The sequence below is a fragment of the Ciconia boyciana genome, chromosome 2 (genome assembly GCF_034638445.1).
Source record: "Ciconia boyciana chromosome 2, ASM3463844v1, whole genome shotgun sequence".
Taxonomy (NCBI): Eukaryota; Metazoa; Chordata; class Aves; order Ciconiiformes; family Ciconiidae; genus Ciconia; species Ciconia boyciana.
Genome location: NC_132935.1, coordinates 80,072,144 through 80,096,173, shown reverse-complemented (window position 1 = coordinate 80,096,173; position 24,030 = coordinate 80,072,144). Strand labels below are relative to the sequence as shown.

The window sequence follows — 24,030 nt, the reverse complement described above, 5'->3', positions numbered from 1 at the left end:
AACTTCTTAATTTTGTCCATTACAAAATGAACAAACACAAAATATGATCCTTTCACACACATGTTGTTTTTCAAGCTGTTTCTCAGTCGTTCACCGGGAACTGGAAAAAAAAGGAAACCGCAAAAGGACTGCACCACTTAAAACTTCTTATGAACAGCAGACAGGTAAATGTAGTAAGTCTTCCACCTCAAAATACCTTCACGCTTTACCATCAGACACACTGTGGCATAGCCCTTGCCCTGTTTCTGCACCTTAAAGGCCATCATTCAGTATTCCAGCTACGTGAGCAGTGGGCATGCATGAGGGCATCCAGTCTGTTATCTTGCTAAGATAACAAGACTAATGGCTCTACAACCTTCTAAGCAACTGCCTTTAAATCAGGTCCTGCATCTGGCTGGAGACACCTGCCTCTGCTTTTGAGTCTCTGCTGCTTTTTTCTTCTCCTGTTCCTCTGCCTTCTTCCGCTCCTCTTTTAGCTCCTTGTATCTCCATTTGGGAATCTGCAAATAGGGGTCGTCCTTTGCACTGCTCCTCCTTCTCGCCTTTTCTGGCTGGAAGGTGGGTGGAGGAGCCTTGCTGATACGGACTTTGGGGATGACAAATCCCGGCCTGACGCTGCTCCGCCTAAGCAGGTGGAGTGGCAAGAGGCTTGCTTTCCTAGTGGCTACGGTGTTCACTTGAGAGACTGCAAGGCTGATGGGCTGCAGGCTGGCTCGCCGGTCCTTCTTCTTGGGGATCAGTGTGACTTTGGAGTTCTGAAATAGCTTCTCGTAGCTGCTAAAGTGGTCTTCGTCCTGAGATCGGATCTCCTTGGCTCTCTGCTTCCTAAGGATTTCTTGCACAGCCAGTCTGCGTTTCCCCACAGAAGGCGGGCTGCCTGGGCACACAGTCCGGCATGACAGAGCAATGAAAGGACTGCTCAAGCTTGTTGTCACCTTCACCATGTGATCAAGGACCCCGTCTTCTTCTGGGCCATAGAAAGACCGGAATGAGACGGCTGCCCTCATGCACTCGGAAATCCTCTGCAAACAGCTTTTTGGCTCTGCAGCCTTGGCAAGAAGTTCCTTCATCTTTGGCCATTCTGGTTTATATTGATCGCAAAACTGTTCTGGGCATGGCCTGTCCATCAGCTTTTGCATGGTGAAGGCAGATTCCGACCTTCCTGTGAAACAAGCCCATTCCCATGAAGTCAGTCCACGGCTTGGGTCAGTCGCGTGAACATTTGCCCCTCAAAGAAAAGAAAAACAATTGGTGTTAATTAATGAAACTGCCCGCACTTTTGTTGCTATGATCAGAGTTGAATCAGGCAGATCCCTGCAAGAAAATGTCACACACGACACACTACAATATTTGTGTCAAAATGAACATGCAACAAGGATAGATCATGGTTCCTGACTTTGTGAACTCTTGATTTATTTTAAAAAAGTTAAAAAAAATTAAGGCTGTATATAGGAATTCTCTTAAAACAATGCAAGAATGACATAACGAGTTTCAACTGCACTGAGCGTTGCCTGCCATTTTAAAATCCATTCAGTCAGGCTTGTAAGAAAAGAGTGATGACTATGGAAAGAAACAACTCTGCACACAAAAAATCCTTCCCACACAGAATGATGGGCTTTGCACTGATCGCTGCCACTCATAAGAGAGATATCTTGGGCTAATGTTCACAAGTTCCATGAAAATATCAACTCGGTGCTCACTAGGGGTCAAAATAGCAAATAATATACAAGGAATTTCTAGGAAAGCATTAAAAAAATAGAGGGAAAAAACAAAAAAAACAGAGAAAACACCAGGTGTACAATTCAGGTTCTCTTATCTCTGAAAGCACACTGTAGAATTAGGGAAAGTTGAGAGGATGGTGACAAGGTTGATCAAATGTAAGGAAAGTTTCCATACATGTCAGAGACTGGATAATGGGCGAGACGGACCTTCAGTCTGAGCCCAGAACGGCTGCTCTCATCTACCTTAGATTACCACCCCTGAGGAAATGAAGTACTTGTTAGCAAAAACACGCTATTATCCCTAGGTGGACCAGCTATAAGAGGTGACTGGGACACATGCTAGACAGCAGAGGCTTAGGCATTTGAAGTACAGTTTTAGGTCCTGGAAGGAAATGATTTCTAGTGGATATTATCTTTCAGCCTGTCCTCCCCCATTCCTAAATTATGGTCTTTATCCATCCAATTCTGATATCTGTCCCCATCACCATTCTTTCTTCTCATATTTTTCTGCATCCTTTTTCAGCTCTGCCTTCCTTTTGATCTCTCCATGTTCCTATAAGCCCCCTCACATGGGCTTCTACCCTTGTTCTTCAGTCTTTTGCTTTCAAGTGGGGTTAATTCTTCTTCTCCAGGGCACCTGGCTGCCTGAAGAGAGGATACCTGAGGGTGCTGGTTGACAGCTGGCTGAACATGAGCCAGCTGGTGGCCAAGAAAGCCAACAGCATCCTGGCTTGTATCAGGAATAGTGTGGCCAGCAGGAGCAGGGAAGTGATCGTGCCCCTGTACTCGGCACTGGTGAGGCCATACCTTGAATACTGTGTTCAGTTTTGGGCCCCTCACTACAAGAGAGACATTGAGGTGCTGGAGCGTGTCCAGAGAAGGGCAGTGAAGCTGGTGAAGGGTCTAGAACACAAGTCTGATGAGGAGCGGCTGAGGGAACTGGGGTTGTTTAGCCTGGAGAAAAGGAGGCTGAGGGGAGACCTTATTGCTCTCTACAACTACCTGAAAGGAGGCTGTAGCGAGGTGGGGGTTGGTCTCTTCTCCCAAGTGACAAGCCATAGGACGAGAGGAAATGGCCTCACGTTGCGTCAGGGGAGGTTTAGATTGGATATTAGGAAAAATGTCTTTACTGAAAGGGTGGTCAAGCATTGGAACAGGCTGCCCAGAGAGGTGGTGGAGTCACCATCCCTGGAGGAGTTCAAAAAACATGTAGATGTGGCACTTCAGGACGTGGTTTAGTAGGCATGGAGGTGTTGGGTGACGGTTGGACTAGATGATCCTAGAAATCTTTTCCAACCTTAATGATTCTATGATTCTATAATACAAGAGTAACAGGAGGAGCAAGCATCCTAATCTGCTCTACTGTATCCTTTACACCTTCTGTAGTACTATATCCAATGCTGCCACATTCTCTGGCAACCAGAAAATTGCAGGGAAGTCCTCTCAGTCCTGGTATTAGGGTGCAGCATGGGCATATGTCAATGAGGATGTCATGTGCTTAGTTCTGCTCACACAGAAGAGCTCTGTAAAGGACAGAGGAAGCTCAATACAGACAGCACCTTTGGAAGAACTGCTGCAGAACAATGAGCAGCAACAAGTGTTTTTGGAAGCTGAAGTCAGCAAGACTCTGTCGCAAAGGACCAACACATTACAGCTCGTGACTGCTAAAGGGCACAGAAGATCTGTCCAAAAACTAGCTTGCTGTCGCCAGTCAGAAAGAATCTCAGAGACATGATGAGGACTTGACAGCAGCATCGTGTTCTCTGCATCGTACCCAAGTGATCCTGGATATACCACCTGGGGACACACATCTTGGTGTTTTAGAATATATGGGTATGCGGGTGAATGAATGACATCAACAGGAGAATAAGTGTGAGTGAATACTCTCTGGTTTCAGGCAGTCACGTTCTTGAGCTGCAAATCCTTTGTTTTATATTCTGCCTTTAAACTTTGACTGATCTCAGTCAGAGCTTTGCATGCTCTAGAATGTCAACTTTGTTCAGCAGATCTGCAGCACGTTCCCTGGGACAGGCACGGGCACTTTGCCCAGCTGCTTTGAACATAACTCAGCTCTTTTACATTCAGTTGTGGTTTACACGTATCCCTGGCCCTCTACGTAATTTCAGGGTTCCTTGATAGAGTTTCAAGCTGGGATATGAACAGGCTACAACATTTGACTTCTTGAAGGGCTTCTCTATCAGCTGAAGCACCATTTTCAAACAGCCAACACAAAACTGACCTACACAGATCTTGCCACAAAAGAAAAGACATTCTGTCCCATTGCTTTGGAATAGGGAGATGTCCAGAGACCGAGACCTGAGGAAAAGGCCAGAGAAACATCATGATAAATTATTTTTTTCAGGGTGGATTATCTTGGTGACAGCATTTCAAACTAGCATAAGGGGCACTACATATAAGGAATGGTAACCAGGAACCAGTTTGCTCCAGTATAACCTTCCTCACAAAGGATGTTTTGTCATTACAGAAAAACAAAGGAAAAGGGAGAGCATGGGGAAAGTGATCAAAAGCTCAGTTTTAAGTCTATTAAGTACCAGTCGATTCCTAAGTCTCTGAAAAAAATCCCTAAGAAGAGTATACTAGAGACACAGACCAAGAGTGAATGTGGATGGAGACGCCCTAAGCAAAAGACCTGATCTCAGTTTAAGTGTAGTTTAGGTGAATTTTGCAGACCCGATCACTCAGAGAGAAATCACAAGGACACCACAGAGAGTCAAGCATGGGGCCCAGACTGGAAGGCAGAGAGAAGGCAAAGAAGAGGAAGATTTAATCCAAACAAAGAGTTCATTAGCTGTGGACTGAAGAAAGGATTATGAGATCTCAAAGGCAGCAGGGTTTGACGCAGTTCATGACTGCAGAAGCTCCAGACAACCAATGAGGGGAGGAACGAAGACATAAAAAGACATGTCCTCCTGCTCCACTAGACTGTTTTTGAACCATCCTACCCACATTTCCTACCCCTGAATCTCTCCCATCTCAGCCTAGCCTCTTGTCCTGTCCCCTTCTTAACACTTGCCTGTGTCTTCAGTCCTTCCAACTACAGCTGACTGGGAACACAGCAGATACATGGAAGTTGTTTCTTTGTTGTACACATAACAGGCAAGGATTTACTAAAGGAAGCGCTGTTAAAGGAATTGTCTCCAAATATAAATTTTAATGAACAGTATGCTCTGTTTGTAAACAAGCAAGAGGTATAAACAGCTGCTTACTTCATCTTCTTCATCTTCTTACATCTTACTTCATCTTCAAGAGAAAGACATGCCAGCTCTGATACGGTGCAGCTGTGGGACCTTGGATCAGACTTGTGCAAAAAGAGCTGTGTGAGAAAGCACTCACTGGGGGCTCCCCACCTTTGCTTGGGGGCTGCATTGAAGCTCAGACGCTCAGCTCTGGTCCTTGCCTGAGCTGTGCCACAGCTATGCCTGTGCCTGGCCACGTGCCGTGCTGATATGGACCCTGACCCACAGACTTAATTTCTTGTTTTGACCTCAGACCTACCTTGTCTCTATGGACTTGCCTTGGCACCATGGACTTGGCCTGGCAATCACTGCAGTACTGGCTGATCCTGGTTATTGTCACCAGCCCTGCTCCATTTCTTCATGAAGCACCTTTGTTGATGAGGCTAGTGCCTCTGTGTGCCTTGCTGTCACCCTTGGCTCACCTCCCTTTGAGGAGAAGCCCACTCCTGCTGCTCCCTGACAGATGTGTCCCCAGGTGTTTCGGAAATTGAAATCCCTATCTTTCAACAGAAATCAATGCTGACTTTCTACCTTGTATCACAAAATCTCTTCTAAGGCATGATTTACTATAGTGGTATTGATTTTCTGTACAAATCAGGAGACATTTCTGAACAAACTTGTCATTCAGCAGAATGCCTCCTCTGGAAGAGACATGAATCGTCATGTGCCTTTTAGAATGTGATAGCAGCCTTATTGAACTAATTGTCATTTCAGGGTAAGTATAGCCTACAAGTTTTCTTTTAGGAAAACTGCATTTGCCACTTGCCTTGATTTTCCTATGAAGGTTGCCCTGAAGATCATTTTCAGCACACCTAGTTTGAATACACATGCCCCTCTGGGATATCAATATCCTATTTGATTAAGAAGGTTTAATGTCCTTTGAGATGCAAAACTGACATCCTGAATTTAAAGACAGGGAGTGAAAGAGCTCAGGCATCTGTTACTGACCTGTTTTATATACAGTATTTAAAGCCCAGTCTCCAGATCCACAGCCACTCCAACGACTTTACTAAAGCAGCACTGAGTTTACACTGGAGATTACAGCAGGGCTTGACACGTGAATTACAACCGGCATTTCTGTGCTCCCGCTCGGGCTGGCTCGCTTGCTGAATGCTGGCAGCAGCACGGTCCTGGCAGCGCAGCAGCCTGTGACAAACTGCCGATGAGCAACTGGGTTCCCCCCTTACTCGCTGTGCACTCACAAATAGCAAATTCACATGTTCCAAAGACTCACTTTGAAAGAGCAAACATGATGGCCAAGTGTCTCAGAGCGCCTTAATCTTGTAGTGATTGACCTTGGCCACCCTCCAGCAACTCAAATTTCAGAAAGTGCAGTCGCTTTGACAATCCAGCTCCAACCATCTGTCACACGTTGCCGTTACCTCTTCCCCATCTGACTGTGTTAAATCCATGCTTAGGCGGCTAGGAAGGTGAGTTATTTTCCTTTACTGACCTCCTGCATTGCCATAAGTAGGTGCCAGTCAATAGGGGTCTTACCCAAGCCACTAAACAGATACTGGGTTTAAAAACCTCCTGGCTGTATTCTAAAGACACATACCTGCTTTGTAGCTATGCAAGTAGACCCACAGCTGATTATGGGTGTTTTCCCCCTATATTTCCATGCAGTTGTATGTTTTAACATAGAATTTTGCTGGTTTATTTGTGAAATTGGTTTTTTCACCAAATCTTTTAATAACAATTTCTTTCACCTTCTTCAGCAAACTAGCACTTTATTGTCAGCAGCCACTAAGTATCCCTTAAGCCCTGAACTACTTCTAAATACATTCTGAATGAGCAGCTCCCTCCCTCCCTACATTTCACCAGGCTGTACAGTGCTAAAAAATAATCAGATATTAAAATGGGTGCAGGCAATTCATGACACTTCCTTTGTGGCCCCTATTTTGAGCTGAAAATGTGAGGACCGGCAAAATACTCGCCAAAACATGTATATAAACTGCAATTTAGAAACTCAGAGTATATTAACTCTATGCCTCTTTAGCCAATGGATGATGTTTGGTATCCTCACTATCTCTGATGCACAAACAGGCTGATGATACAACTTTCTGTAGGTAAACTCAATATGGAGGCTAACAAAGCCATTTTCTGGCTGCCTAAAGGTTTGTTCTCCCCAGTATTCTGTTTTCTTATGAATCATGAAAATGAGAAGGTGGCTATTCAGATGCCAGAGGCAGCAACCACATAGTGAACTTTTGATTATATATCGATACATATATACATATATAAGTATATACATATATATACATATATGTTTGATACATATATCGATACTTTTGATTGTACAAGAAGGAGAATAACAAGGACTGAGTTATCTACAAAGATGGAAAGGTTGTGAAATAGCTTCTAGTGACCAAAACAGAAAGAACAAGCTTCCATCAGATCTCCAGTGATAATAATAGACAGCCATGATACTGTAAGGTCAATTTGACAAGTCATAAGGTCTTGGTATTGAAGTTTCATTTTAAGTGATAATTTAGAATGGGCACTGGAAAATTCTGAGCTAGCATCTGCATGAAGTATGTGTTAGTCCAGAAAGTGCATCTCTGTCTAGAAGTACTCTAGCTCTGACAGTCATTTTATAATTTTGTTTCATAAAAATTTAACTCCAAAATGAATGATCCTATTCCAAAGCCTTGATTCCAGTGTAAGAGGCTACAGAACCTTGCAGAAAACAACATGCTGGTTACCACATCATCCAAACATTTTCTGTGTCATATCAACATCTAGAAACTGGATATTATGAAAATGAATGAAAGTAGTATCACTATGCTTGATAAATGCCTGCAACTTAAAACACACAGATTATGAGGGGTTAGACCTCTGTGACAGCAAAATGACTGAAATAAACTACTTATTCAGGATATCTCTCAATGAAATAGAACTGTAGGATTCCTGGTCTAGACAGTAACAATATTCACATGCAATCTGTTATCATTTCCATAATATTTAATTTGTGTCAATTATCTGCAACTGTAATACAAGAATATATACTAATATATGCTAGTTATTTAATTATTATCTAATAATTTATATACCCATTACTTAATATAATAAAACATACAACATTGTGGCTAAAGGGTGCTGTATGCTGGGACTGCTCCTGTAGAGGCTGTTGTCCCGATGCGTCTCGCCCTTCCAAGTTTCCTCTCCAGGACCCCTTCACCTCGCAATGTATACGGCTGGAAGTTCAACCACAGTCAAGAGCCAACAGCAAGAAACAGATTTCCTGTTCTCAGATGTGAAGAGAGGCAGGTGGGCAGAGATGGGCCTGCTCACTCCCTGTGCCACGACTCCCTCCTTGCAGCAGATAAGGACCTGCTGGTGCCCTGTTGCCCATAAACCTGGAGACCCAACTCAGATCTGTAGAGGGGTTAGAAAGAGAGGTTATTCCCTATGTCACCAATGTTCCCTGTGGGATATGAACCCTACACCCAACTCTCCTGACAGGAGCCAGAGCTCCCAAAGCTCTGCACTCCCTGCCCCAGGACCTGCCACAGCTGGAGGGAGAGGTGGAGGTCTGGCTACGGTCCCACTACCATCACGCACGCTTGCACCGTCTCACCCACAGAGCTGGCAGCAAGAGACCTGCGTGCCTTTCCCAGCTGTGTCATGAGCTTCATTAACTCGTTGTCTACAAATCTTGATCACACTCCCCAAACTCTCCTGGAGACAATGAATGGAGAGATCCTGGATGAGCTCTTGGAGAGATCCTGGATGAGTTTCCACAGGCAAACTAAGCACTCCCACACCTGCAGCATGTGGCTTCACCGCCCTGTCTATGACTTATTTAAAAGATGCACCCGTTTCCAGGGAAGGCTGCACCACACCTCTCAGAGTAAACACCACAAGAGCCAATTTTCTTCTTGGTGTTTGTGTGTGACTGTCTAGTATTTACAGGCAGATTATGATGAAGAAGCAGCAAAGCACTTTGCATACCTGCCAACATCAAGGCTTTCACGCATTCAGTTCGGCCCTGCATCGCAGATTTCATCAGTGCTGTGAACCCGAACACATTCCTCTTCTCAATATCAAGCCCAGGAAAATAGTTCAACAAATAGTTTGTAATGGTTATGTGCCCTATAAAGAAATGAAAAAGCAGAGAAAATATGTCACAGAATTAAGGCGATGTCTCAAGGTTAAACCAAAAATTACTCCTGCAGGTTTGATAACTGGAAAACTGCAGATAACTAATATCATCTCTTTTCTTGATATCCTCGTCTGCTCATTGCAGTCATTAGCCTGAGGGTTAAGTGACACTGACTTGTGACCAGAGTGTTGGGCTAGGAGCCTGGAAAGGCTCCCACCTTCTCTCAAGTTGCTCTCCTCCCTGAAAAGTCAATTTAAGGTAAGGAATACTGGAAAACCAGAGATGGTCACTCTGAGGTTGCAAGGGGCCTCTGTTTCTTGACTGAGTCAGTAGCACTGCAAAGGGAATTCCTACAGCTTACGGAAGGAAGACCCATCACCTGGGGGAAATGACTGCAAAGGTTCCGCTTTTTCACTCCCCTGGTAAATTTGAGCCTTACTATAATGGTGCTTTATTAAAAAGTAATTACATGTGGTAGTTCCAGCCAGTAATACTAACAAACCATGCCAGGCCTGATATGAGACAAAAAAATATTTTGCGTAGAATCCTACGTTTTTATTTTTCCATCTGACAGTGTAAAGCCAGTTGTCTACTCTCCAGCAATAGGAAAATGGGGCTGATGTTCAGTTTTGTTAGTAAGATAAATTACTTGAGTTCTGTTTCTAAAAGCAACTGTTGTTGCCATTCATGTGCCTTGTGCACCAGGATAACTGGTGTCAGCAAGGGCGTACTGAGTAGTTGAAGACATCTCTGGCTAAATGGTTGGAAGACCAATTAAAACATCAAGTCTTTATAATTGGACTATCAGAACAAGATTGAGTATCTAGTGCCATTATGACTCATTCAAAACAGTTTTCCCTTCACTTGTCATTCATTTTATGATGCTTTGACGCTTTATAAAATAATGCAGTCTGTCAGGCAGCTGCAACAATTACAATTTAATTACTAGGAGCTGTAAAAATATTCTCTCATCTCACTCTGCAGTCCAGCTGAATATTCTGTGATGCATGTCATTCAAATTCATCTAGAAATGTTACTGAAGCAGACTATAATTCATACGGGACAATTTTTAAAGTCTATAGTGTCACATCTGGTGCAGTTTTCATCACCAGTTGCTTTGTACCAACACAGTCCTGCATTCACTTTGGAAAGCAAGTTAAGAAAGTCTTTACCAATTAATTTAAGATGTTTTCTAGGTGTTACTCTTAATCTCGAATTTGCTGGACTCTGCTACCTTGCTGCATAACTGGAAACTCTCCTGAAACCTGAGCAGATGTAGAGATAGCACAGATCAGCTTAGCAATGCCAGAGAAAACCAAATAAGGAGCTCCCTGACCCTTGCGCAGTCTGATGCAAATGAAATACAAAGATAGGGCAAACCGCAACAAACTGAACAAACCCAAAGTGAACTGGCTTCAGGGCAGGATCAAGTGACCCGGTCCTGCTTACTCAATACAGAGGCTTCAGCTTCACTGACTTCATGGCATAAGATCAAATCCTAACAGCGTATCGGTTACTACCCGGAGAATTTTTGTCTCCAAATTGTTTTGCAGGACATGTTCTGTTTCACTGGTGTACAGTGTGCGTCTTCATGATGGTTTTGGAATGGCTGAAATACTGCTTTTTGACCACAGAAGCCAGAGACAGGAACTGAAACAAGGAGAAATAATAAGACAGAAGATTTTTCAGCGTTTATTACATTACTAAAGATGTTTTTCCCTTTGCCAGAAGTATAGCTGATGTAAGAGACATTTTGCAAATCTGGGATGATCCTGAGAGTCAATCCTGAAAGACCTTGTTCAGCCAAAACTCTTCAGGGGACTACAGATGGCCTCAAATGAGACAGAAAAACACCAGCAATAAAATAACAAAGAAAATGAAGAGGTTTGTGATTCTCAGAAGTTTTGCGTCTCACGGATTCCTGCAAACCACTTCAGTTTTAATCTGCAGGAGCTTCTGTCCTCTGAGGTTTGCATCAAATTTCAAGTTCAAACAGGTATCAAATTCAAAGCAAAACTCAGAGCTGCCAAGTTTTTGTTCAAACTCTGTCATATGCTTTTGATTTAAGGCCATAAAGTTTGCTTCAGTTCTCCTGTGTCTGGGCGAACTAAAAGTGTGTATCTAAATCATAAACCAGGTGAGTCTTCTGTGATTTAAAGTCTGCTATGAAAGCTATATGCAGCTCTAAAATAAATTAGCCTTGCCTCAGCCAGTTTGGTCATACTGAATTTGTATCAGGCTCTCGCTGTTTGGAAGCCAGATCTATCTTCTACCAGAACTGGCGTGCTAAGGGTACACTTCTTCGCCTTGTGAGCCATATTTAGAGATCAGCACAGATGTCTGTAGTAGCTTAATTCACTTAATTGCTGCCACAGAGGAAATGCATATAATGATGACAATATTACCTAATAATCTATGTAATGCAGGCAGAAGGATAAGCTGGATAGTAAGGAAGATGCTCTGTCGTATAACATCACAGTTGCAAATTGTACCTGCAAAAAGCCTGTGTTTGGTCTATGGGTGGAACCGAAGACACCCAGAACCTTTTATCCTCTGGATGCTTTAGGTGGCTGTGTTCTCACGTCTCCCTTAATAAGCAGAAACTGGGATAACTTGTCGTTTTGTGTTCCCAGCTCTACAGCCTTGCCCCAAACCGGTCCCTGTAACACAAAACATCTATACTTTGTGAACAAATACGACTCTCTAAACACCAGTGTATGCCAATTACCATACGCTGCCACTGATGTAGCTATATCCTCAGCAGCAGCAGAACTGAGAAAAAAAATTTAATGTAATTTTCCTCCCTGTTCCTTTTTTTTGAAACCACTCTCCTTCCTTCCTTTCTTTCCACTTGTTATTTCAATCTCATTTGCATCAGTCTCCCATTTTTTCTGCATTGTCCTTGTACTGATGTTTAATGATTTTTCTTCTGCTTTAACAGCATCACCACCCATTTCTGGGCACCACCTGCTGCAGGCTGTTTACAGTTTTGGAAGGCAAGATCTCTTTGAGAAGGGATCCCACGTCTGTAAGAAATATTGAGAGAGCAAGTGAACAGACCAATTTTCAAACCTGACATTTACACACTAAGCAGAGCACTTTGCAGTTATTTTTCTATATGAATAAGCTTACTGAGAAAGTACTGCTTTTCACTGGTCCCTCCAGCCTATCTTTCTCAGGTCAGCCCATGCAGAAAAACTTCAGCTTTAGATACTTTAAGATGAAGATCTTAAATTATCAAAAGCAAATGGTTATGAGGAACTGAATTCAATTCTCTTCTGAGACTCTAGCTGGTCTTTAAAATAATTCTATTTAAATCAAGCTGATGCTCAGATTTGAGCATCATGTCTGGGCAGTCATGAAACAGCATAAGCAAGTGTGGATTTTAAACTCCTCTAGCAGAAGTAAAGAGGCCTCCCTGACATCTCCCTTAGTACCTGTACCTAGCGTTACAGATGCAGCCTCTGAAACACACAGAGCGATCCCTCAGGACCGCAGCTTCTTTCCCATCCAGCTCCTCTTCGGGGTCTGGCCATGCGTGATGGCCCACCTGGTCAGCAGGTCATAACAGAAATGGCAGTGCTTTCTGAAACCTTCTGATACTGCCTTACAATCAACTGAAATAATGTGGATTTGCTATTAGATTCCCTACAGGAAAAACAATACTTTCGGTATAAATAACAGCAATCTCTCAGAATAATTTATTTTGAAAAAAAAAAAAATTTCCATGGCCTAAGGATAACAAAAACCAAATAAACCCTCCACTAAAGGAAAGCTCACATAAGGTTTGCTTTCAGTTCTTTATAATACACTGCTCAGTGTTACTGCTTAACATTCAGCAATAATTAAGCAGCATCTATTGCACCGTAGCTCCTCTGGTTGCAATGTTAACCTCATGGTAATCTCTATTAACACTACAGCAGTATCTTGTGATAATGAATTAAATAACTGGTGTCAACACTGTAGCTCAGGATTATCATAGGCAGGGGAAAACATTCAAGTTGTTAAGCGTTTGTATAAGCTTCTGCTGACTACAGTCATTCCCAGTTGCTTTGGGGATCAATAACAAGTACTGGCAGAGAGTGTCAAGTCAATGTCAGCCCTCTGGATCAATTCTGAGCTCATTATCATGAGTTATAAAGGTCAGGAAGGAGTCAGTGTTAAAGTTAAACCTTTTGTAGTCCAAATTTATATTAGGGCAGATAAATAAAGTAGGTTAGAGTTTTGGAGACTCCTCCACTTTCTTTGGAAAGCTAACTATACTCATGACTTTGCTATGAAAGTGACAACTCTGGTCCAAATTCTTTCTTCCAGTATTCCAGACCTATCTCATAGTGGCTTCTTTAGCAGAGTTCACTTTTTGGTACAACACAAAGCAAAGTTTGGTATTACCTGGAAATGTCTAGTGGCAATATTACTCAACTAAAATCAAAACCTAACTGCTCCAATCTTCAGACACGGCTGAAGTGGACACAGGATGTCCATTGATGCTGCCTGATGGAAACTTGTTTCCTCCATCCAGCCAGAGAAGAACAGACAGGGTCTGGGAGGGAATACTATGTCCCATGAACTCCCATGAACATCCCAAATTCTTCATCAGTGAGAAGACATGATAAAGACCAAGTACACATTTCCTCATAAAGTGATTGCCTTTGAGGAGCACACCAGAGGGACGCAAAGGAAACCATGGATGCAGAGCCAGGCAGCCCTTGGAACAGCTTTCAGACCACAAAGGGATGGCCCCCTTGGCCATATTTTTCCTGATTCACATGCTTCAGCATTTTGTTAATACTTGTAAGAGAAAACTACAGCTTCCCTTCAAGGTTAAAGCACAGTGTTACAGTTTTAACAAAAATAATTGACTGATTGCTTTTTAACTGTACACTTGAAACTAGTAACTCTTTTGGGAGCATCTCTTACATTTATGTGATCTATTACACTTGTTCACTGAATATTACCATGCTGGGTGGGATAAAAGAAAACCTGGGGATAAACTCTGCTCTCACTCCAGTCTGCACCAGGATTAACATGGTCGATGTCAATATACTCAGTCTGTTATAAAAGCAGCATTGGCAAATGCTGAATCCTGCTGAGACTATATAAATAGGGGTTTTTTGCTTTTAACTACGGAGTGGTTGAAAAATGTCTTAGCAGCTAAGATATTTCTTCATGATGATACAATTTCCTACAGTCAGCAATTACTACAGACTCACTGAGGTAGGTGCAACAAGCATGAGAAAAGAGATGCTATGAGCACTGATACAGCACATTATATGGCCACAGTGCTGACTGGTTGCTTGGCAGAGCAAACATAGGAAAATAAGCTTAAAGGAACAAAGTAGTATAGTACTGCACACCTGGGGCAAGATTTTCTTTATTTTTAAGTCAAAATAGTTAATGGCATCTACTAGAAATGTATAGCTTTTTCTGCCTTAATCCATTGGATAAATATTACTGTAGATTAATTACTTCAAAGAAAATCAAGACAAACTTACTTGAGAGTGGGCTTGGCCAGGATTATTTTATGCAGACTAATTTCTTCTAGGGCTTTGACAAAAACCTAAAAATAATAGCCACGACACACATTCTTCCTAAGACCCTGTATGTAAAAAGTGAAACAAAGAGCCTTACCTGCCTGTGCAGCTGTAATTAGAGCCGTGTTCCCTTCGTTGTCCTGCCAGTTCACATCAAGGTGAGGGCATTGTGCTAAGGCTATTACAATATCCACATAACCTTGGTAACAGGCAACGATAAGACCATTCTGTAAGTAAAATATAAAGAGAGTTAGGTTTACCAGACTCAGAAAAGTTCACTGAGGAAGCATACTAGTTTGCTTTTTTATCTATTTTTTTTTCAGAATGAAGACCTGAGAAGGTATCAGCATAACTAGTGGTTAGCTCCAGGCACAATGTTCAGATCCAAAACACCACCTTTTATCTCTGCCCTTTGGCGAGCAACATTTGGTATTCCTCAGAAATACCTAAGAGAGTAGGTATTATATTATGCTATTTGGAAAGCAACTGTTTATAAATGGCTTATGTTTATATGACTATATAATCTAGATCCAAATGAGAATAAATCAGATTTTATTATATAATAAAATGAACCCAGCAGGTAAGATGAACTGGACCTGATCTGAATATTAATTCTCTGTAAAACAACTACTTGTTCTCTGAAGGGGAAGTGGTAGCCAAGAGTCCTGCTCATACTGCCTGTTGCTATCTTGAAATACTTCAGGTTTCCCATTATAACCAGACCTTTTTTATAAACATAAATAAAATAAAATTGCTTTTAGAGCTCCTGTTTAATGTGCTTTATGACAGCTGGAAGCTGTAAAACTTCCAGGAAGAAGCCAAGCCAGAAGGTAAACCTTATAACTCAGCTTGGTACCCAGCTAGTGTTTCACTCCACGGCGGCAAACTGACAGCTTCCCTAAAATACATCAAAATGCACTTGTCATTAATTAAATGGAAGTACAGTACTTATTCCTGGCTGCTCACTTGACCACTCAGATTAAAACCATTATCTCCGGTCTTCAGGATTACGCAGGCAGCCCAGTGTTCATCTGCACGGGGCTGATGGGTGTAGAGGAGGGCAGGTGCAGATAAATCAGTGCTCCCTGCAGCCCCTCTTCTCTGCCAATGCATGACTCGGTTTTCCTGCACTCAGCATCAGTATCTGACTATTGAAAAAATAAGGGCAGAGACACAAATCTCATCCTCTCTGGTAACCCTGCCTGCCTAAAACGCGCTCACACAGACATGCTGCAAGTTCATAACTGCAAAAGACTAGTGAGAAGGGGAACCCAGTTATGAAAGCTGAATGGCCCACTCTGACTCCTCCATCATTTTTCTAAGCTGCTCTTGCATAAACACTCTTTTTATTTCTTTTCCCCATGGACACTACTGAGACAGAGCCATTCAGCAAATGACAACAGCTGCGGTTTCTGATTTATTGTCATTATAACTAGTTAGTTAATATTTCAGTGTTCTGTTTCATTGTTATTCTGGATAGTCCTTTTCGTTTAGGTGGCAAACAGCTTCATTAAGAAATAGGCAATGCCAACTCTTTAGGATGCTCACAGGCTATGTACAGTATTTCTCAATTACATCTTTTGATAAAATTATTACTCTGATTTCTTTTACTCTCAATTCACTCTTGTCATCAGTATGAAACAACACCCACCACTGCTTCATAAAGAGCATCTCCATTTCCTTGTGAAGCACCTGTAATACTTCAAACCATTCTATTGAAATTGTACAGAGGATTCTGCTTAAAGATATATAGAGAGATATAGATATAGATTAGATAGAGATAGAGATATATAGATACACACACATATATGACCTGAAATAGGTCACTAAAAAGTATGTACTCTCCTGGTGGGATTGTTCAGATTAATCCAAGTTTTACTACAATCATTCTTAGCTTTAAAAAAATTGTGTCAGTGTCCACTTGGTAAGGACTTGAGCATTGTTTTAGTTCTTTAATAATTTCATCTTTCACCTGATGTTCAGGATATAGGTTTTTACAATTGCAAAAACTCTGCAGGTTTAAAACACCACCCAATCATTTAAAAAAAGGTCAATTACTAATGATAGCAGAAAACTAAGTGTACAATAGGTTGGAGACCTAAAATTCTTGACAATAAGAGGGTAGATCCTATTGTTTACTGAAAAAATTGGCATTTCTGAAGGGTGGTATTTTCAAAAAGCTGTAAGAATATCTTAGAATAGTTTTCATCTTGGAACAAACTGTTTCACTCAGTATCTGAAGGATATTTTCGCAATATATTTTCAAAGGACATTTTTGTGTTCTAAAAGTATTTACCAGATGCTTCAGGGGAAAAAAAAAAAAAGTTCATTTTTTCTCTCTTTAAAAGAAAACCAAACTGTAAAACAGTAAAACAAACAATAACAAACAATAAACATTAGCTCTTTTTTGCAAGAGGCTTTTGCATTATAGTATTTTGGGACTTTTGTCCTACTTTTAGTGGCTATCTCCATCAGATAGAGTGCTAAAGACATAACCAACAATGCCGGCATTCTGATTTCAGCAGATATGAGACACAAACAATCTCAAAATCAATCAACCTCATTCACCGTTCCGAGTTTACAAACCAGAAGGATTACTCAGGTATCAACATTTTCTAAAGTTTATTTTCCAAAGATGCTATCAAAGACTGCTTGCTTAAGGATAAGGAAAGGCAACAGAGAGTAGGAGCTTTCTGTGGGATTACACGACGCAGTAACACGGAAAATCATTTTTGGAGGACAGTTGTACGGATCTGAAGTGGTTCAGATAAGAGGCTGAGAAGCTGGTATCTGATGGAGCGTACCCAGCCCTCCCTGGCTGAGAAGCAAAACGAGCAATCGCACGAGGACGTTAAAAACAAGTCATTTTGCTGCCATGCGGTTCCCAGCACCGTCCAGGGCTGTACAGCTGATGCAAGTGCTTTCTGGTTACCCCCACCGGTTATGTTTCACAGGGAGGTGGGTGAGACAAACCGCTTGCTGAGGGTCTGCTTTCCTTTGCATAACTCCTGCAAATGTATCAGATATTGAAATGAGGTGCAGGAGGCTACAGCTTTAGAATGAAAATTGCAATAAATCCCTGGATTTGACTGTTATTTCCCAAATTCTGGTTCAAGGATACCATGATAATTTGTGGTTTCAGGTTGCTCCCCGCCCCCCCCCCCCCGCCTTTTTTTTTTCTCTTTGCATCCATTTCTGGCCCTGTCTGTATTCTGCTTGCTGAAAGTTAGTACAAGCAGATCAGCCAGGACACACAATCAATCAATCGCAACATGAGTTATTGGGGAATCTTTAACTTCATGTACCAATAAATACTATTATCCACAGCCATAATATATTACAAACTCTTTCAACAATCTCAATTAATAAATATAACTGATACAAAATTGCTTTCAGCGAACTGCTTTTTGAAGCAATCGGTAACGCAGTAGCCTGTATCACAGCAGTATGCAGGAAAATGCAGCTGTGCACTTAATGTTTTTTTAAAAGATAAAAACAAAGCAGTATAAATTAATTTTAGCTAGAAAATTCTGCACCTGAATAATCTGGTTATCCTTAGAAAGAGATGACTTTTTATCTCATTAGTGTTCTACCAAGGCATCAATTATTCTGCTCCTCATATGAAGGGTCATGGTGCAATTATGAAGTGGTCAGTGTCTGTGGAAAAAAGGATATATTTTTTAAATTGAATCTTACTATTATTTTGTCAGTAAGATCAATTCTCAAACATATTCACTACCTGTGAAAGCTTTAGAAGGAAGATTGATAATTCTTAAATGCATGTCCTTCAACCTTTCTCCTTCAACAGCATCCTTTTCCCTCTCTTCCCTTTCATATGTCCTCAACCACCACTTATTTTAAATCATAATAAAAACTCAAACTATTCCCATTAACATATAATAATAATCAATTATTAGAAGTAATAACCGTACATATGTCACAGTATGCAAGCACAGTATCCCTACTTTTCAAGGACTGGTTTCTTAGCTAAGACCTGCTCTCTCCCGACCAGTGGCCAGGGCTGCTGCCCATCATTCTCCCAGACCAATGAAACAGAACAGGCAAAAAAGTCTGCATTGATCCTCTGTGCAGAAGAGACCTTAAACATGAAATGAAATTGATGTCTTTGGACTATAGGAAAAGGGATTTCTTCATTACAGGAGACCAGGACTGCTGGCTTCTCCGAGGTTTGCAACAGATCCTATTTCATTTTTCAAATATCGCATACAGACTCTGCTTCACAAACAAGAAAGCGTGAGTCATCCCTCACGTCAACTACATTAGCATTTACTGTCGATTTTTCCACTAAGGGGGGGGGTTGAAATTCAGCTCAGTAATGAGTTTTTTTCTGAGTAGAAGCCATAATACTGCCAGGTGTTGAGGGCTCTGTCTTTCCTCTGTGGAATATTTGGCATTTCTCAGAGATTCCCCACAGTTTTCCTATAGTATCTGACATATCTTATTTTTATGTAACTAGCACAGTTTTGAAAGATGCCCCTTTGTTTTGAAGTGACAGAGCAAAATTAACAACACTTTATTTAGAATATATGACAAAACAGTCGGTCTGGGATAAATTACTTGTTTTCCTTATATTCTAAGTGAAGTATAACTAATTTTCTTAATTTCATTCCAGAGTACATAGATGGACATTCCAGGTGTGGGACTACCTGAAGTTAGTCAGATGTTACAACACCTTCCTCAAGCAGTGCTTACAAATTGTAAGAGTTTCATAGATGCTCTCCTGTAATCAGACTAAAAGCATTGTATTAAAATTTCCTACAAAAGCATAAACTTGAAATGTGCATGTTTGAAAAAGAATAAAATAGTCTTGGGAAACTTTTGATTCCTTTTAAACTTGATATTTCTTCACGTACCTTTGATTTCATGTGAGACTGGAATAGTGCTGCCACTGTAAAAATAAACTCTGCTTTGCTCAGCTGCGTTGGCTAATGACATAACAATGTGTCTGATTAAGTGAGGTCATGGATATCTCAGGAGACAGTTTTATAAATCAGATGTTATGACAAAATTACAGGTGTAAGGCTATTTGTACACTAGATCATTACATATAATAGAGCTCACAAGAAAAACTAGAGGATCAATAATGAACTCAAGCTGAACGGGAGAGCAAATCACATATAGCATGCAATTATCTTAGCTTTTAAAAAAATCTCTGCAGGCAACTTATTTTCCACCAAGATACTGAGAATGAAAACAGCTTATTATAGCTTTTCACCTATTACCCAGACAAAAAAGGGTCTGGCAAAAGACTGAATTGACATTACCCATTGCTTTTTATACGCAACGTAATAAAAAACTGTCCGGTTTGCTTTGCATGCGCCTGTAAGTATTAATGACAATTCTGCAAGGTTGGTTTAACAGCAATGATTAAAACTGCATGTAATTGAATTAAATGAGATAATGATTCATTGTACTTCATAATCATATGCAGGGACAACTATGAAAATTCTGTCTAAGTTAAAAGCATGTTACACAAACAATATTATGAATAATAGAAATGAAAGAATAATAAAATATAAAGGAATAAAAAGTTGCATTTAAACTTTTTCTTGTTGACTTACGAAGATAATAACTCATGTTTAATATTTTGTGTTATACATAACTCACTGTTGGAACAGAACTACATATAACTGTCACTCACTATAACATAATTCATTATTATACAAAGCAAAAAAAAATCAGGTCAAGTATTTCAAAATAAATGTCACAAAATTATTTGAGGGAAATTCTGATCTCCACTAAAAACTCTGCAACTCTGTGAAACTTGGGTTAACAGAGATTCTAAGTTTACATTGTAGTAAAACAGAGCAAAATTTAGTCTTGAGCATCACTATCCGCTATATACTAATTTGTGTATAATGCACAAAACCTTCCATCTGCATAAAGCAATCTGAGAAACTTTCATAAATGGCTTGCGCTTATATTGTAATTGGTTTAGCTGATTAGATCAACGGTGACTGAGATGAGGTAATTATTCAGGTCATCAGTCCCATGAGAAGTGGTGTTTATGTGCTACAGAAACCCATCAAGCACATAAGCTTTAATATTATCTGCACAAAATAATTTAGGCTGACCTTTTAGAGAAAGGGCTGCAACAGCTTAGTCACATACAAATTTATGTCAGGAGAGCAACAAAAAAGAGCTAGGAATTTAAATGAATTTTGTCCGACTGTTGCTTGGACAAAACCCCACATGCCTGAGGGGAGAGATGCTGATTTTGCCGCGGAAAGCGATCAGACAAGTGCAAAAGAGTATTCGAGCAGGGATGGAGCAGCGGCGTGCAAAACTCTCTGCCTCCTCTGCAGAGAAACACAGTAGCCTGAAGCACAATCTTGCACCCAAAAGCAAGCTTAAATGGCACTGCCCCTTCCTCCGCCTGAATACTGAAGGCACAAAATTGCCACCTTTGCTTCACAGCATTATGACCCCTCACAGATTCATTTCCCAGCATGAATTGCACTCCGCTAGCTAAAAACACGGACACGCAGATGATAACCCACCATTTTCCCCCTCCATTTCGTGGGATATGTTCGACTTCACTCGTTTCGTAAACACCTCTTGTGCCAGCCAGGCCACATGTCTTTAAGTAAAGGTATAGCTTAGTATGTGTATCATCTCTGCAGAAGTCCTTACTTAATCTATTCTAATCCAAATCTCTGTGATCACCTCTAAAAATACTCCCAGGAAAGTTCATTTTACTATGCCTGCAAAAGCTTGCATTACACAACAAAGAAAACCACTGCCACTTGTGTAATAAATCAGACAACCAGAAAAGGTAATAAAATTAGTGTGACTTTTCTTATTTACTATCATGGACATTGTGTGAATCGGTTTCAGCATTACTAGTGATATAAGCAGCTGGCAGAAACCTCAGGAAGCTACTGCCAGGGGCCAAAAGGGACACGCAAGGCGGATAAACACACGCTGTGAAGCCAGAGATATTCCAGTGGGTGGGATATACAGGAAACAAATTGTTTTATCATATGGCAGTACTGAGAGACGCTTATGAGGGATTAACCCTTCTCTATTTTTTTTTTAATATCAAGCCACATAATAAAAGCAAATAATTCAATGGGAAATCAAAAACCCTTGAGCTGATGGGGATTTGGGGGTTGTATACTGTTCCACAGGAGGCTGGAACATGTCCCCAGCTCCTGCGCTGTCCGACATCTTCTCCCAACGCCAGCCATCCGGCTGCCTCTTGACATGGCTCCCTTGACCAAAGCTGGGGGAGAGGACAACTGAGAAGTCAGATGATTGCATCTTCAACCCATGGGAAGCCTGATGGGAGGAAAACTGGAGCATTACACCAGAAGTAGCAATCCTTTTTTCTCCTCACTCTTGCAGGGAGTTCTCCTCATCTTCCCATCAGGGAAACCCCGGTTGAGACAACACTGGTTGCTCAGGAGCCTGTCACCACACCCCGTCCCCCCAGGGATGCTCCAGGAGCTGCAGAAGGCGGCTTCTCTCTCACACTCTTTCTCCCCCAGCATCTGCTGCCGCCTCTCACCCCGCATGTGCCTCCCCCAAATCACACCGTGTCCAAAGGTCTGGAGGGCTGCTGAAGTACAGAAGACATTTTTTGACTGTGTAGCCTGACCAACAGCCAATGCTCCCTGGCACATCCTCTCCCGACCACCGGAGAAAAGGGCCGCTTTGTTCCTCACTGTATCGCATCCTCTCGGCCACCCCTTTTGCTGCAGAAGGAGGCCAGAAGCAGAGGGCACTCAGGATGACATCTAGCAGTGGAAACAGCCCTGCAAAAAAATATGAGCTGAGGGACACTGTGTTGACTGAGTTGCAGGAGGCCTGGGTTGCATTGCCAGCTGTTTTACTACAAGTTAAGATGACACTTGGTGGTAACGTCTTAAAACAGTAATAACTGGACTTGTGTTAACACATGAAAATTGGTTTATTGTTCTTTCCCTTCTGAACCTCAGCTTGAAACAAAGAACTGAAGACCTGAACACATGGACAAGAACTAGTAGCAGCTACAGCTAACTCAGGTGTTTTTTAACATTGAGGTGCTTGAGTCAGGAAATTTAATGCAATTCCATTGAAATATACATATATATTAAAAAATGTATTTGCACACAATGTTAGCAGGTATACACATTCATGCTCAAGATCAATTTTGTTAAAATAATGTATTATTTTGCAGTGACAGCTGGTAAGACTGTATTAGGAATGTACTCATCAGTCTTAAGTTTCATCAGGTAGGAGAAATGCCTTTACCAGTGACAGCAGACTGTTGTGCAACAAATATATAGAATGAAGAAATTTTTATGGAAAGAGAGGAAAGTGGCATCATTTTTCCACAACCGAAAACAGAAGTGACATTTGATGTAATCCAATCAGTCCAAAATTAAGCTTTGCAATGTCTGTGAGATCTCTGGTCACAGCAGAAGTAAACAAGGTATGATTTTAGAAAAGGAATATGTAAGGAATCTTTAAGGAAATACTGTTTAATAAAAATAACACATACTTAAAATGAACTGACGGGTCACCTTGTGGAGCATATTACTGTTATCCATATGTTAAAAGGACATTATCTCTGGATTCAATAACACGGGAAATCAGCCCAGGATACCATTTTCAGGGAAAGGTTCTCTGTTCTGCTTATGGGGTGCCTGACTGTAAAGGACTGTGGGAAGATGGTAGGGTAAGTAACAGGATTTTTATCAGCTTAAATTTCAGTTTATTTAGACTGTCAAGTTAGGTACAACTACTAAGTAGTGATGATCCCTGACAAATAATGCGGCCTTACTAATCCTAGCTTTCCTGTTTGTATAGCACATACTAATCAGTGTTAATACTGTCAAATGTTAGTGCTAAGTTTTGATAGTGTTGACAGTAATAACACATGATACATGGCAGCCAAATTTATACATCCCTCTTTGCTATGCCTGTTTTTTGATAGCTGTGCTAAACACGGGTCACTCTGCTCTGGCTTAAAAGTAAGGGAAGAGATATTTATAGGAAAAAAGTGAGAGGTCTGACTTCAGAAAACTATGTAAACAATGTACTGAACTTTAACGGCGGGATCCTGATGTAAACCCAGAAGGCAGTTCTACCACGAACCCCATGTCTGCACTTGAAGGTGCTCTAAACATTAGCAACCCAAATCATTAACTGCAGAGGGCTGGGGGAGGCAATGTAACAGATTCCCACCGACACCAAGATCCTGTCCCAGTGAGCTGATTTTAATTTCATTTCTTTGTCTTTCATTGGCTTGCTATGCAACGTTTAGCAAGGCTTCCAAGGGCTGTAAACCATCCTGTGAACAAGGATAATATATTTCCGGATCCTTAAATGAACAGCACATTATTAAGCTTTGCTTGGAACAGGTGTTTCCAGCTAGCCATAGATTTAAAACAGCGAAGTGCTGACTG

At 41.3% G+C, this 24,030-nt stretch overlaps 1 protein-coding gene across 1 annotated transcript in view; it reads right to left on the bottom strand.

The window, feature by feature from the left end:
- Positions 1-377: 377 nt before the first annotated feature.
- The window catches only part of ANKRD33B (ankyrin repeat domain 33B), a 41,251-nt gene continuing 17,598 nt past the window's right edge, over positions 378-24,030 (bottom strand). The window contains exons 2-4 of the mRNA XM_072851352.1: positions 14,715-14,844; positions 8,933-9,073; positions 378-1,228 (exon numbers count right to left, since the gene is read on the bottom strand). Coding sequence (XP_072707453.1) covers positions 378-1,228; positions 8,933-9,073; positions 14,715-14,844 — 1,122 coding nt within the window. The remainder of the gene's footprint in view (positions 1,229-8,932; positions 9,074-14,714; positions 14,845-24,030) is intronic.